This window comes from Garra rufa, chromosome 21, assembly GCF_049309525.1.
Source record: "Garra rufa chromosome 21, GarRuf1.0, whole genome shotgun sequence".
Lineage (NCBI taxonomy): Eukaryota > Metazoa > Chordata > Actinopteri > Cypriniformes > Cyprinidae > Garra > Garra rufa.
Genome location: NC_133381.1, coordinates 20,592,988 through 20,608,911, shown reverse-complemented (window position 1 = coordinate 20,608,911; position 15,924 = coordinate 20,592,988). Strand labels below are relative to the sequence as shown.

Below are 15,924 nucleotides of genomic sequence, written 5' to 3'. Positions count from 1 at the left end.
AATTTTATATTTATATTAATTTACTATTTTTACTATGAGTAATATTTAAGATACAGATCAGTGCGAACAAATTACCACTATTTACCAGGAAGACCCCTCTTACATCTCGTGTTTATGTCCTTCAGGGGGGATATAGCATTAATTAGGGGGGTCAGACCCCCCCAAACCCCCCCGTAATTCGCACCCTGAGTGTAGATTCGTAGTAGTGAGTAAAGGTAGGCTGGTGCTGAGCCCGTGGCTGTTCTATATGCAAGCATCAGTGTCTTGAACTTGATGCGAGCGGCAACCGGCAGCCAGTACAGGGAGATAAAGAGAGGTTTGACATGGGCCCTTTTGGGCTCGTTGAAGACCAGTCGTGCTGCTGCATTCTGAATCATTTGTAGAGGTTTGATTGTACATAAAGACCAGCTAAAAGAGCATTAGAGTAGTCCAGCCTAGAAATGACCAGGGCCTGGACAAGGAGTTGTGCAGCCTGCTCTGTTAGGAAGGTCCTGATCTTTCTGATGTTGTGCAATGCAAACCTGCAAGATCGAGCAGTTTTAGCTATGTGGTCTTTAAAAGTCAGTTGGTCATCAAAGATTACACCAAGATTTCTGTCCAAAGTTGTTGGGGTAATTGTTGATGAACCTAACTGGATGGTGAAGTCATGTTGTAGAGTTGGAGTGGCAGGAAAAACAAGGTGTTTTTTCATCCATGCCGAGATGTCCACCAGGCAACCTGAGATCCGTGCAGCTACCGTTGGATCTTCTGGTTGAAAAGAAAGATAGAGCGGTGTGTTATCACCATAGCAATGGTTGGAGAACCCATGTGCCTGTATGATGGAACCCGGGATGTAGTGTGTATGGAGAAGAGGAGGGGACTGAGAACTGATCCCTGAGGAACCACAGTAACCAGTTGATGAGTTTTGGATGCCTCCACTCCCCAGGCCACACTGAAAGACCTACCAGTGATGTAGGATTTAAACTAGTGAAGTGGAATCCCTGTGATGCCCAGCAATGAGAGGGTGGACAGGAAGATCTGATGGATCTCAGGATCTGATGATTCACAGTGTCGTTGTTCGTTCTTCAGCAGGTTGGCTCTGCCACCGCACCTCCTGCTGTATTCAGATCCAATGAGATGCTGTTTCTGCCTGTTCAGCGACCTTGCCTGCCAGTTGTTTTCTGGCGATCCCTTCAATCTCCAGCAGCCCAAGGGTTTTCCAGAGTGACCGCCTAGCAAAACCTCTGCAGCCGACCTCTACTGGTAAATTCCAGGCCTTCCATCCATTTTGTTGGCACGCGAGGATAAGACCTTGATATTTCTTGAGCTTAAGCTCATGTGCCTCCTCCATCCTTTCATCCATTCTGATAAGCCAAAGTTCCTCGAGAGTAAGTCAGCGGTCTCCATCACTGTGGGCAAGCCCTTTAAAAAGGTATCAGGTGACATGTCTTGGATAATCTGTTGAGGACAACTAAACAAGATCCTCTTTCCAGGGTCCTGGATAATCTTTAGTTAGGTTGAACCAGATGTTGCATTAGACTTTAACACTGTCCGTCATTTTGACAGACAGCGTCATAATTCCATCATAATCTATTAATACACATGATTTTAATTTTCATATTTTAATTATAACACATTTAATTGCTTTTATTTTTGTTTACATTTTTATTTTTAATTGCGAACCTACAGATGAGACTACCTAACTTTTCATGTTCAACACCACACCCCGCAGTGACAGCAATTTTAATGTATTCTCATTTTTATGACCAATATCGATTCGTAAATCCCAGTCGATCTTTTGGTCTATGCTGTTTTCAGTTGATGAATATACAGTACATAGTACTCCCTCCATCCAATAAATTTAAAAAAAAGTTGTCCTTTTTTGCGACGAGTTCTGTAGCCTCCAGGCTGGTTGCGGGCGCCGCCATGTTGAATGAGACGACAGGCGAGGGGAGGGGGAACAAAAGCAAGGAGGCGGGGGCGAGCACAGCACAGAGAAGGCAAACAAGCAAAGGGGCGAAAATTAAATATAAACATTATATCGATATATACGATATGTCAAAATTCAAATAGAGTTTAAAAAATATCTCGATATATTTTAAATATCGAGAAATTGCCCACCCCTATGGTAAGTCCTTCTTACCTTATACTACTTCGTTGCAGTATAACGTTACACAGAGCACATGGGATCACAATAGAGAGTAAAATGTTGCGGATTCAGAATGGCAGATTCAACAAACTGCATATTAAAAGTGGCTAGAGTTAAATAAATAAAGCAGCCGTAATTAAATATATATTTCCTCCATGTGTTTCCTTACAGCTGTGTGAGAGCGAGCTGGTCTGTGAGACAGCCAATCAGAGCAGAGCTCCTCATTAATATTCATGAAGCTTCCAAATAAGGCAATAACAGAGCATTTCATTCTAGGGACAAATCCTAGGGTTGTAAATGAACCTGTAAAACTGTTTCTGGAGATTTTTTACCCTTTTCTATGCCATATACCTTCTATGTAGATGTCAGAGAACAATTTAAACATTGTTTCAATGCATTCTATGGCACCTTTAAAAAATATGTAAATAGAAGGAGATGGGCTGTATTCCCCTGCTGTTGAGAAAAGACAGCACCCATAATAGTGAGTATAAACCATGAATAGTGTCTCACGATCTGGATGATAAAGCAGAAGAGCAGATTTAAAGGCTTCTTTCAGAGTGTGTAGGTTGCCTTGAGTGACCAGAGACATAAGCTTAATTTTAAGGAGAAATGTTAATGGAGCTGTGATTTGGCTGTAGTTTTTGACAAAGCATCTATAGATGTTTGCAAATCTGAGGAAGCGTTTAAGCTCATTGATGGTGGATGTAGCTGGCCAGGATTTGATAGCTTCTAACTTCCCCTCTTCCATCTTGATGCCGTCAGCACTGATGGATGTATCCAAGAAACAGGGTTGAGCTCAGCTTGATGAGCACTAGTTAAACGTGGTGGGGATGTTTGCCCTCATTCTGAGAGTATACCAGGATGCCACTGATATAGACTAAGACGAAACGATTGAGGTAGTCTCAAGAAAATCTTGTTCATTAATCTTGGAATATGAAGATCTTAAAACATGTCAATGCCTTTGTTTTGTCTCAATATGCACACCAGTAATGTTTTTAAAGGCATCTTTATAAAAATTACTTAAATATACTAATTGAACTATGGCCTAACCTTGGCTTAGTCTAAGCCCTGTCTGTGAAACCATGCCATTAGCTATTTCACATCAACTGCAAAATCTTTAGAAAATATAACCTTGAATTAAGAGCTTGTGATGTACAGTTAAAGTGAACTAAGACAGAAACTTTTGACATATAAGATGTCATCATATTCTAAAAATGTACTGTAAAACAGCTTTTATTGACAGCAAGCTGCCACAATCAACCCACTTATGGTGGCCCTACCCACTTGCTAGTGGCCAAAGATGATGATGAACAGGATTACTTGCTTTCAAATATTATGCAGTTCTTAGCTGTGAAAAGCCTTTTAACATTTCGGTAATGGCTGATTTTTTTCAGCAAAGTTTCATTACAAAAAAATGCATCTTATGAACCATTTAATTACAATTACTGTCTTGATTTTTAGATTGGGATCAATGCAGTACATGTAAAGCTTCCACGGACTGCAACTGAAAATGAGGTGGGACACTTTCACCTGAAGGAGTGATTAACTGTTTCATAAATCTGTGTTTTATGTTTGTTATTGTTAACAGCTGTTTCAGATTTAGCTATTTGTGATTAACTGTTACACATTCTGAAGGTTATGTGCAGTGTAATGGAAGTCAATGAGGACTCCAAAGTCCATGGGCTCATAGTCCAGCTGCCCCTTGACTCCATCCACACTATTAATACAGAAAGGATCATCAACACTGTGGCTCCAGAGAAAGATGTGGATGGGTACAGAAAAAATAATTCACTCTTAAACAGCACACCATTAAATTGTGTTATTCTGATTTAACATTACTTTCAACAAGCTGATGGCTGATGTCTGCTCCATGCAATAATGAAACATGTTTAAATTATTTAAAAAAGGGTTTTAAAGCTTGTTTGTTTGCTTGCTTCAGTTTGACGAGCATAAATGCAGGGAAACTGGCACGTGGTGATCTTGGAGACTGTTTTATCCCTTGTACTCCTAATGGATGTATGGAGCTTATCAAACAAACAGGTGAGACAAACACCTCAGACTTCAGATAGGATATATCAGGTTAAAAACAATTGTAGTTTTATGGGCTCATCTCCTAAAATTTTTGTCTCACATTAATTTTAGATCATAAATACACAAATTTCGGTCCAGTTTTCATGTGCTTTGTTTGTTCAGAACATGAGTTTTGCTATTTAGATCACAATTTAAAGTGGAATTTATAATGCACCAAACAATCCTCGCTAAGACCTGCCAATTCTGCTGTTCTTTGGCAAATGCCACTGTATAAGCATAGTTCCCACTATAGGACATCAGGCCCTCATGCAGGCCTCATGGAGTGTTTCTGACAGTTTGGTGACATGCACACCAGTAGGAGGAGGTCATTTTGGAGAACTCTGGCAATGCATCTCTTGTTCTCCATTGCACAAAGGAGCAGATACTCATCCTGCTGCTGGATTGTTGCCCTTTTACTGCCTTATTGAGCTCTCCTTGTATAACAGCCCGTCTCCAGATATCTCCTCCATGCTTTTGATGCTGTGCTACTTATTAGAAGTAAGGTAGTTGTTAAGTTTATGTATGGTCATGGTATTTAAATTTGGTCATGCAGAATAAAGCATTAATATGTTTTTTGTAGGTATTAATAAACCACCAGTATTCTAGTAATATGAATGCTAATAAGCAACTACTAGTTAAAAGTGAGAATTGGTTCCTAAGTTAAAGTGTTACCATTAGTTCTCTGCACATAATTTTCAAACAGTGTTTCCATTAAATCAGAATAATGGATCACTAGATACAGCACACACTGCTTTATCTACATCAAAGTTACGTTTGTCAAACCTATGAAAGAACTGTTTATGTTCAGATTTTTGACCAGAATTACTTGCCCTATATAAAAAAAAACCTATATAAATGCATACCACATAAAAACACTCTTGTAGCAATTTTGTACAGTCAGATGACATGGGAATAGTTCACTCAACCACTAAAATTATTGGTCATACTTTAGTTTGGGGACCAATTCTTACTATTACCAAACTATTAACTCTGACTTTTGCTTTGTGACTTTACACTCTTAATTCGTTAGCGAAGCTTGAAACTGTTACACCCCATTGACTTTTATTGTTTTAGCTGGTTTTGTCCAAACAGTCAGACAATCTACTTTTGTGTTCCAAAATGAAATATGTCTGGTGTTAATTAAATGCTCACACAATTTTAATTTTTGGTTGAACCATGGGTCTACCTTTAATGAATTATAACAGTTATGTATATTATATATTTTCAGCTGGTGATTATTGATTATTTGCATGTCGTCAATGTCTTGTCTTTAGGTGTGACACTGGCAGGAAAAAAGGCTGTTGTGATTGGCCGCAGTAAGATTGTTGGTGCACCAATGCATGACCTTCTCCTTTGGAATCATGCAACTGTAATGACCTGTCATTCAAAGACTGCAGACTTGGCCTCTGAGGTACAGAGTTTTCAAGCAAAATATGTAAACTTAAAAGGAAATGTTATATTAGCTAATAAAAAAATTGCAAATCTAGTGATTAGATGGGCAGATTTCAGTATTTAAACACATTGTCCACATTTTAGAATACTAAATATCAAAATTATCAAATGACATTATTGTCTGGTAATTGTTGTTTGTGACTATATTATTATTTTCACTCTGTACGAAAAATTACAAAACTCAAACAGTAAGGCTTAGAGACTGAAACTTGATGAGATGGTGCTGCTTTTGCTTGCTGCTCAGTGGGTAATAGGGGGTGCTACAAAAAAAAAATGTTGTGGGCTGTACTGTTTTTGTTTGTGTTGTAGGTGGGAAAGGCAGACATATTGGTGACTGGGATTGGTAAACCAGAGATGGTTCGTGGAGAGTGGCTTAAGGATGGTGCTGTTGTCATTGACTGCGGTATTAACACCATCACAGGTATGTAGGTTGTAACAGATGCACTTTAAATGTTTAAAAGTTTCTCAGTAGGAATATATTATGTTATTAGCTTAATTTACAAAGATATTATTTTTCGGTTAGTTTCATGTGTTTCCTGCAATTGGCCTCAATCTAATTAGTGACAGTGTCAGTTTTCAGGAATATTATTAATTTCAAGATTCACTACTGTTCAGACATTTTTGCTCACTGTTCTTTGCTTTCCCTTAATTTCTTATCAATCAAATCAGCACAGTGCTTAAAGTCTAACCAGACTTCCACTGCCAGACGTTTACATTCCTGAGACAGGAAAACACAGTAGTAATATAAAGTATTTATTCTAAGTACTAATAAACAGCCAATATTCTGGTAATGCATGCTAATAAGCAATTAATTACTTTTGTTAAATAACGTTTCTGTAAAGCACTTTAAATTATCACCGTGTATAAAATGTGCTATGTAAAAAAATAATAATAATAATAAATAAATAAAATAAAAACATCCCTTGCCTTGGCATGTCACGTCTTTATTGAACACATTTCATAAAACATTCACAGTGTTTGTCAATATTTGTCTATTCTTTTGTTTTATTGTTTTGTGATTTAGTTTAGTTTAATGAGTTCTTTAATGTGTGAGCAATTAATCTGTTCACTGTTCTTTAGAGAAATCCTGTAGGTCCTGCACATTTTTTGGTTTTCTAGCATGTTCTTCATATGTGACCGTGGACCACAAAACCAGTCATAAGGTTAAATTTTACAAAACTGAGATGTATACATCATATGAAAGCTCAATAAATAAGCTTTCTTTTGATGTATGGTTTGTTAGGATAGGACAATATTTGGCCGAGATACGTTTATTTGAATATCTGGAATCTGAGGGTGCAAAAAATCAAAATACTGAGAAAATCACCTTTAAAGTTGTCCAAATTAAGTTCTTAACAATGCATTTTACTAATCAAAAATTACATTTTGATATATTTACAGTTGGAATTTTACAAAAAATCTTCATGGAACATGATCTTTACTTAATTTCCTAATGATTTTTGGCATAAAAGAAAAATCAAAAATTTTGAACCATGCAATGTATTTTTGGCTATTGCTACAAATATACCTCAGCGACTTAAGACTGGTTTTGTGGTCCAAGGTCACATATTTGAAACCTTTAAACAGATGTTTAATGGAATGTGTTCAATAAAGACATAAACTATTGATGTCAGATGACATCTTATCAATTAATGCAGAAAATCAACTAATTTCAATCGGTTAATATACTTTTTGTAAAAATTTCTTTATTTTTACTGCCTCTAACCTCTAACTTTTTGGCAGTCATAAACCATATGCATATACATATCAGACTTGGAAGGATTGTTTGAAAAATGTGCACTAGTAACTCAGGCGAACTTGTGAAATCCGTGGTCCAGAAATATAGTCATTCATTCACATTTTAGTTACATTTTATCTCAGACAGCAGCAGGCCAAGTGGAAAGAGAGTTGTTGGAGACATTCACTATGACTCTGCCAAAGAGAAGGCTGCATTTATTACACCTGTACCTGGTGGAGTTGGTCCAATGACTGTAGCCATGCTCATGCAGGTACATTATTTCTGTTTCTAATGAAAATGACACCTGGTATTGTTTTTATGTATTTATTTATTTTAATTTTTTTTTGTCTACTTGTTACACTTGATTCAGATTTTCCCCTTTGGTTTTCTTTTTACTCTGAATCTGGTCTTCCTTAGCTAGCACATTCATTTATATGTAGTACACTGGTGCCCAAAATTATTGGAACACTAGTATTTTCACCAGCAAACTACAGTAAAAGATAGAAATTACTCTGATGAAGGCCAGAGGAAAGTGACCCCAAAATGTTTCTTAACATCAGCATTAGAAATTAAATAAAATGTGAGGAAAAGCCTTGATAAATAGATTATGACTTGCATTTATTTTTATTAATACAGTACAAGCACACAGTACACTCTCTCTAAACATAGACATAAAAAAATTCAGGGTGTAAGCCCTACGCAGGGCTTTGCAATGTCCAGCTTTATGATAAATAAAAACACCTGATGCACCAACTAAAACTACGATCAGGCGCAACTATGCGTGGAGTAGACAATGCGCGTCCACATTGACGCATTCTCCCACAGTGATAGCTGAGATGACATTGACGCTGCAATTTCTACAACTACTAATATAAAACAGAATTGCTCAAGATATCATAACAAGCCAAGCCACGAGCCATGATTTCGTTGAGTAACGATTTCCTACAAGTTTTTATATCTGAGTTTGTCCTGCAACTATGCCACCTCACATTCACTCACTCAGCAATAACAGAAGAAGCCACGACTTGCCTTGATTGATGATTCTGACTTACCACTGTTATTTGATGGACTTGTAAAAGTTGGAGCACAAAGGAGAAAAAAGATGCTTCACCGAGAATCAGAATCCAGAGGATTCAAGCCAAATGCAACCCCACTTGAGTCACAGAAACTGAACCTCCACCACTATTGGAGATATTGTTTAAGCTTCCATGATAGAGCTTCGACCTATTTGGTGAGAAAAATAATGGACTCCAGGAGACAAAGAGGGGCTAGGTGCAATACTAGGTGGACTGGGAAGAATATAGACCAGAAGACTGGGTGGCTGACCAGGACATTCTAGACCCTTCCTTATTCAAAGAATTTCACTGAGCACACCTGAATCTCCTTGCACCCAGACCAAGGGGACAGGCACACTGGGAGGTATTTTTAGGAAAGGGGGGTTTATGTAAGTAATGCTCAGGCCATTAATTTGTGTTCTCTTCCTGTCAGTCCCCCATATAAGCTTCCGTTTTGTTTGTATTTGTTGCAAAGTATTGCCAGTTTATTGAGTGTTTGTGGCTGGACTTTGACCACGCTACCTGCCCTGCGCTTTGGCCATTTAGCTGTGTTTGGAGTTAATAAACTACCCAAATAGATTTTTCAGAGCTGCCTAATGTGAATGAGTAGCCTAACAATTCTTTGATTTGGTAAAGGACACCTATTATGCAAAATCCACTTTTACATGGTGTTCTGACTAGGGCTGGACCAGAATATTCGATTATTCGAATATTCGCTAGGTGGGTTGGCATTCGATTTTAAATGTTGAGATTTGAATATTCTCTTTTTTTTTCCATGCACCTTGCGTCCCCTGCAAAACGGTTCTCATTCGCGCTTAAATATGAATGGAGAAGATCAGACTGCTGCGCCACTAACACAGAGACAGCAAAAAAAAAAAAAAGAGAGAGAGAGAGAGGGATTGAGCAATATTTGAGTGACATTATAAAGTACAGTCGGGCCCACTTGAATGGTGGAAGCAAAACTAGGGCTGTGACTGTCGCAATGACAACCACACCTCCGCGTTGAAATGCATGCAGTAGGCTAAACCTGACCGCAAAGCCCAACAAAGAGTTTTGTTTTCGATTTGAATTATTTAAATTATTTCTTTACAGTTCCGGATGATATATTAGTCTTACCTTTATGGCACCATGTTCTGCGAAGCGCGCTTCAGCTTTACTCTCCGCATTAACGATTGGATATGCGCCTAATAGCACACTTTTATCTAGGTTAAACGATTCAACTAATATTGTGATATGCTTTAAGTTTTTTATATCTATGGATTTTAATTTAAATCGTGATGACTTGAGAGGGCTAAATTGATCTGTCTGCCGCAGCTTGGTCGTTACTTTAAAAAACAAAAACTTAAATTTAACAAATAAAAAGTGTTCCAAATATATTTCTAAATTAACATTATAACCTAAATAAACAAAAATAAATGTAATCACTTTGCTATTAAAAACAGCAGCTGTGTAATGGGGAAGAGAAAGAGAAAAAAGACTCGGGCTCGGGCCATTAATTCTGATGAGATGTCGGACGAGGTCCGGGCAAGGTTTTAGGGATTTTTGCAACGAAAGTTTGTTTAATAGCCGATTTAACATTCTTATTTAGGCTAGTTTCATATTTAAATGTATTATTTATTTGATTTATTTTAGCCCTTTGTGTAAGCTGCTTGTTCACTGAAGGAAGTGATCAAATAAACACGCACGTTTGTTAATGTTTGAGCCTCATTTATTTTGGGTTTCAAAGTAATAAACATATGTATTTTATATATAGGCCTATATACACAAACGTCATATATATTGTGTGTGTGTGTGTGTGTGTGTGTGTGTGTGTGTGTGTGTGTGTGTGTGTGTGTGTGTGTGTGTGTGTGTGTGTGTATGTATGTATATATATATTTATAATAATAAATTATTATTTATTTATTTATTTATTTATTTATTTATTTATTTATTTATTTATAATTTATTTATAAATAAACACCGCACCATTTCTTTCTTTCTTCTTTTATTTAAATAGCCTATTTAAATAATAATAATATTTTTATTTAAATAACCTTTTACAGTGTCAGTAATTACTGTGCTGCTAATTTATGATTTGGGAGTGATTTGTTAAAAAAAATGTTAGGCTACCTTATTAAAAGTGTTGCTCTTAACAGACCTGTGTTTTGTATCACTAGCGCAATGTCCGTTCTCGAAGCATAAGCTCTGCCTGCATGAGGCGCGCCGCTTCCAACTCGCAATGTTCTATTACAATTTATTAATTCTGAACGTGTTATGTGTCCATATTGCACAAATGCAACACTGCACTCCCTTGGGTCCACAGCAAAAAGTGATTGAATGAACTGTTCTCGACATAATAAAAATGCAAACAGAAAGACATACAGAGATTCCTGCCTTTATTAGACAGAATAATATGTTCAGCCCTTCCCACGGAAGCTTCGAATATTCGGTGTTGATTACTACCGAAGCTTCGAAGCTCAAAAAATGGTATTCGGACCAGCCCTAGTCTGACATGTTGTGTTATGTTGTAAGTGTGTGAACACAACCACCCTACAATAATAAAAATATACTCACTCCTTATATTTTTAATCCCCATTAAACCAAATCAGTCTCGCTAGGCATGGTGTTTTGATTCTCTAAGCCAGGGCTTCCCAACCTTTTTTTTTTTTTTTTACCTCGGGGCCCCCCTCCTTCTCCGGTCAATTTTACAAAGCCCCCCTGTTCCTGACATGTCCTCTTATACTGTACTTCACAGTAAAGAGTAAAGTATTTATTTTTAAACCTTTTTTTATTAACCAAAACATTTGTTTTGCCTTATTATTCTTCTACTGCATGTTATTAAAAAAAAACCCTCAAAATTCAAATAAACTTTAAATTAAAACTTTAAATATACCTAATCTTTAAAGAAAACATCTGCTTAACTCTAACTTTTTAAAATATATAATAATATGTTATATATCTTTACTTTAGACATTCTTTACAACTTCAGAGTACTTTTTCTTAAATAAGTTAAGCTGCCGTACAACAGGGAGATACCAAAAGACCACTAAACTTATCTTATTGAACTTGACTGACTGAATAGCTACTGTTTGTATCCATTAAAAATTAATACACAAATTCAGAATACAGCAAATACATTCAAAATCTGTTGAAACACATCGATGTGAAGGTTGGACGAAGACGGGATCAGTGAACAATGTCAGTGCGCGCCTGATGCTCATAAACACCGAGCCTCACTCCTCTTCTAATGGGTGAGCATCCATTATAAAACACTCACAGGACAATAATTTGGACAACTAGGAAAATGTTTTGAAATTTCATGCAAAAATATGATAGGGATCAGAACCCTGAGAGCGCGCATAGTTTGTGAATCAATTGCGGACTTATGCGTGTCTAATGTACGACTCTGATTTACACGAGTGTTATTCATTAGGCACGCGCAAGTTCGCTATTATTACTCTAATCGTCTTTACCTTTAAATTAGCACTATGGTTTGCTTCATGCATGCAGCCGAGAGATGTAATATTAGTTTGCTTACAGCGTTTGAAGCAATAAATCACAGAACACGAGAGAGGCTGTGCTTGTATTATTTTCATTTAGCACATTAATAATGAAATTAAACAATTATAGGATAATATTTAAATTAATTTTAAGAAATCTCGCGGCTCCCCTGGAGGATCACTGAGGCCCCCTAGTGGGTTTCGACCCCCCGGTTGGGAACTGCTGCTCTAAGCAATGTGACATCACATTGTTTATGCCCCGCCCACGGTTGCTGACTGACAGTCGAGTTGTCTCGGTTTTACAATGTCCTCCATTTTCTCTGTGCTCGAGCAGTTGTAACGTCAACAATGTCTCGTAAGCAGTCCCGGTGTTCTGTGTTTGGATATAAGACTAAACACAAGAGTCTTTTATTTTCTCCCAACATTTGGGCCACTGAGAACACAGTGGATTACTTTTATTTTTGAAAGTAATGTGTATGAAAATCTACCTAAATGCATTTAGCAGCATACATGCTTTGTGACAATCCAGTGTTTGCTTTTCATTTCTCAGAACACAGTTCTGAGCGCCAAGCATTTCCTTCAAGCACAAGAACTTGGGAAGTGGAATGTAAATTACACCAAACTCAACCTGCAACGGCCTGTTCCAAGGTTAGATCCATTTTTTCCCCCCTTTTTAACTATGCAAAAGACAAAAACAAAAAATGTTAACCACAGCTACTGTGGTTCAGTGAGTGCGCTGACATCTAATGATAGTTTACAGTGACCATGCACTGTCAAGCCAAAAAAAAAAAAACATATAATAGCTTAGTTTGTTCCTCAAACAAATCAGTTGCATTTCTGATCATTTTTGACAGGGATTTTCAATTATAATCAATTAATTGAAGTAAGCAGCTCTTCCAAAAGTATAATTTTTGTTCTTGCCATGTTTGTTCTTTTTCCATCACATAGTGATGTTACCATCTCTCGCTCCTGCGTACCTAAACCCATTGAATGTCTTGCTAAGGAAATTGGTCTTTTCTCGGATGAGGTTGAGCTCTATGGCAGGACCAAAGCCAAAGTCCAACTGAAAACAACTGATCGACTACAGGCTCAACCTGATGGCAAATATGTGGTTGTTACTGGGTATTTTTCCCCTCCTTGTATCTTCTTTTCTCTGTCTCCATGAAGTGTCATATTTCTTGTAGATGAAAATTAAATTCACACTTTGTAAGTTTGCATAGGATTGTAGTAGGTTGAAATATTGATACTTGTGCTCAGAAGTTTTTATTTATTTATTGTAGAATCACTCCGACTCCTTTGGGTGAAGGGAAGAGTACAACTACAATAGGGTTGGTTCAAGCACTCGGGGCTCATCTCAAGCTTAATGCATTTGCATGTGTGCGCCAACCATCACAAGGTCCAACGTTTGGTATCAAAGGTAAGTAACGCTGATGAGACATACAGTCATACCATATATGTGACCCTGGACCACAAAACCAGTCTTAAGTCGCTGGGGTATATTTGTAGCAATAGCCAAAGATACATTGCATGGGTCAAAATTTTTGATTTTTCTTTTATGCCAAAAATCATTAAGAAATTAAGTAAAGTTCATGTTCCATGAAGATTTTTTGTAAAATTCCTACTGTAAACATATCAAAATGATTGATTTGTAATATGCATTAAGAACCTAATTTGGACAACTTTAAAGGTGATTTTCTCAGTCTTTTTGATTTTTTTTTGCATCCTCAGATTTCTGATTTCAAATAGATGTATCTCAGTCAAATATTGTCCTATCCTAACAAACCATACATCAATAGAAAGCTTATTTATTCAGCTTTCATATGATGATAAATCTCAGTTTTGTCAAATTTAACCTTATGACTGGTTTTGTGGTCCAGGGTCACATATGAGTGATATTTGATCAATCGGTGTGCAAAAATGGTATACAAGTTTGGTATACAAGTTTGGTATATCAATGTTTGTTTATCAAACTTGTGCTTTATAGTACGAAATGGCAAAGGAAGTAATTTCTGTACAATTGTGATCATTTTCTTGTCAATTTTTATAGCAATTAAAGCAACTACAGAAAATTAAGTTTATACCTTAACTCAGGTGGTGCTGCTGGTGGGGGCTACTCTCAAGTTATTCCCATGGAAGAGGTATTCTTTTTGCATCAGATTCTTGTTTGATTAATAAAGATGCATAACATGTATTCAGTCATGGTCTTCTCTTTTTAGTTCAATCTTCATCTGACTGGTGACATTCATGCCATCACAGCAGCCAATAACCTAGTAGCTGCTGCAATTGATGCTCGTATGTTTCATGAATCCACCCAGTCTGATAAGGTATTGTCTGTCTTTGTTTATTTATTGGATCACTGATAGCACAATTTGATGTGATCAGGAATACATTTTTGTTACGAAATTATTAAGACTGTCAGTTAATTAGCATGTAATCAATTAAATAAAACATAAACTAAACTTAATTGTATATTTATATTTACATATAAAAAACTCCCCTAAAATGCTCTAAAGAAAGAAATGAACAATATTACTTTTATTATGCTGCGAAAAAAAAAAATCAATAAAAATTGGCTTATTTTTCCAGTTAAAACATCTTGATGTCCTTAAAAACATGATACATTTTCTTTAGACCCTGGTAATGATAGTTAGTTGTCCTTAATACAAGTGTATTTTGCCTTGCTGCAACAGTAACAAGTTAGAGACAAGTGAAAAAAACTGCCAGTGCGGTTAGAATGCTAAAATATTTTAACTTGAAAACAAATAATAAAAACACAGCTGAAAAACTCCAAACTCTATTTGATTTTGTATTTTTCTTTTAATGATTTTGAATTGAAGGTAGGAAAATAATATATGTATGTTTCAGCAGGCACAATTTTTCTTTTATAATTATTTTTTGTTTAATTTCGTCAATATCACTGAATTTACTTGAAAGTCTTAATTATGTAGATGTATGCTATCCCAATATATAACACCATTTTAGGGGGTGGGGGTGATATTTTTGAAACATCTGTTTCCTTTAATTAATTGTTTATAATTGAAAATCCCTGCCAAAAATTATCAGAAAAGAAAAATGCATGAATTTTAACAGTAGTCCATACAACTTACATGCTCTAAGTGTGTTGTAGCAATCAAAATCAAAATGGGTTTATTTTTACAAAATGCAATCAAGTTTTTCCATAAATGTTTTTATTATAGGTGCCATATAATGTTTATTGTTGTTTTCAGTGTTCTTATACTAGCTGAAAACACTGGAATTTTTTTCTTTGTAGTTTTGCCAGTTTAAAGTAGTTAAAGATTAATTACATCACAATTTTTAACAAAATGTCTACAAAACTTTTTTAGAAACAGGATTGTAGATTTCATCTTAACAAAAGCAAAAAACGATGTAAGCCTTTAAAATCTTTTTTTGTCTATAAATGAACGTATGACCATTATGAGTGAGTCACAAAACAAAAAAAATCAATTATTTGATTTGAAAAGTCAAAATGAATTGTTGTCAAATGAATTTATTCCCCTTTTCAGCCCGTATCAGACTCACAATTTTGCAAAAAACAAAAACAACGTGTCAAAATTCATTATTTTCATGTTTCTTTATCATGGACAGTGTTCTCAGCAAAGCTCTTATGTTGCTTTTACACACGACATTAAGATAGAAAGCATGTCTGCTTCCCTAAATGTGGACCTTGTGTGGCGATCAACGTCAGAAAGTGCTAAGATGGTTTGATACAAAAAACATGAGCTATTTAAATGTGTGAACTTCAGTGTAAACATCAGTGTAAGCTATTATATTATCTGCATAACATTTAAGAATTGCTTATTCTGCTGTAAAAGTCCAAATCAACAGCTAAATATCTCTATCACTGCACTAGGCTCTCTTTAATCGGTTGGTACCCTTGACTGAAGGTCAGAGGAAGTTTTCCCCACTTCAGATCAACAGACTTGAAGTAAGATTAATGTTTGTTTGTTTCTGTAATTTGTTTCTGTAGTCCTCTTCTCTAAG

General features: G+C 36.2%; 2 protein-coding genes across 2 annotated transcripts in view; both read left to right on the top strand.

Annotated features, from left to right (window-relative positions):
* The window catches only part of LOC141295354 (SR-related and CTD-associated factor 8-like), a 31,255-nt gene extending 30,256 nt beyond the window's left edge, over window positions 1-999 (top strand). Inside the window, exon 6 of the mRNA XM_073826567.1 lies at window positions 926-999. Within this exon, the coding sequence (XP_073682668.1) occupies window positions 926-999 (74 nt within the window). The remainder of the gene's footprint in view (window positions 1-925) is intronic.
* A 2,574-nt stretch (window positions 1,000-3,573) lies between these two features.
* Window positions 3,574-15,924, top strand: part of mthfd1b (methylenetetrahydrofolate dehydrogenase (NADP+ dependent) 1b) — a 33,026-nt gene continuing 20,675 nt past the window's right edge. Inside the window, exons 1-12 of the mRNA XM_073827089.1 lie at window positions 3,574-3,643; window positions 3,764-3,900; window positions 4,068-4,168; window positions 5,473-5,609; window positions 5,960-6,071; window positions 7,532-7,659; window positions 12,473-12,570; window positions 12,871-13,044; window positions 13,203-13,339; window positions 14,014-14,060; window positions 14,139-14,246; window positions 15,794-15,868. Coding sequence (XP_073683190.1) covers window positions 3,767-3,900; window positions 4,068-4,168; window positions 5,473-5,609; window positions 5,960-6,071; window positions 7,532-7,659; window positions 12,473-12,570; window positions 12,871-13,044; window positions 13,203-13,339; window positions 14,014-14,060; window positions 14,139-14,246; window positions 15,794-15,868 — 1,251 coding nt within the window. The 5' untranslated portion in view covers window positions 3,574-3,643; window positions 3,764-3,766. The remainder of the gene's footprint in view (window positions 3,644-3,763; window positions 3,901-4,067; window positions 4,169-5,472; window positions 5,610-5,959; window positions 6,072-7,531; window positions 7,660-12,472; window positions 12,571-12,870; window positions 13,045-13,202; window positions 13,340-14,013; window positions 14,061-14,138; window positions 14,247-15,793; window positions 15,869-15,924) is intronic.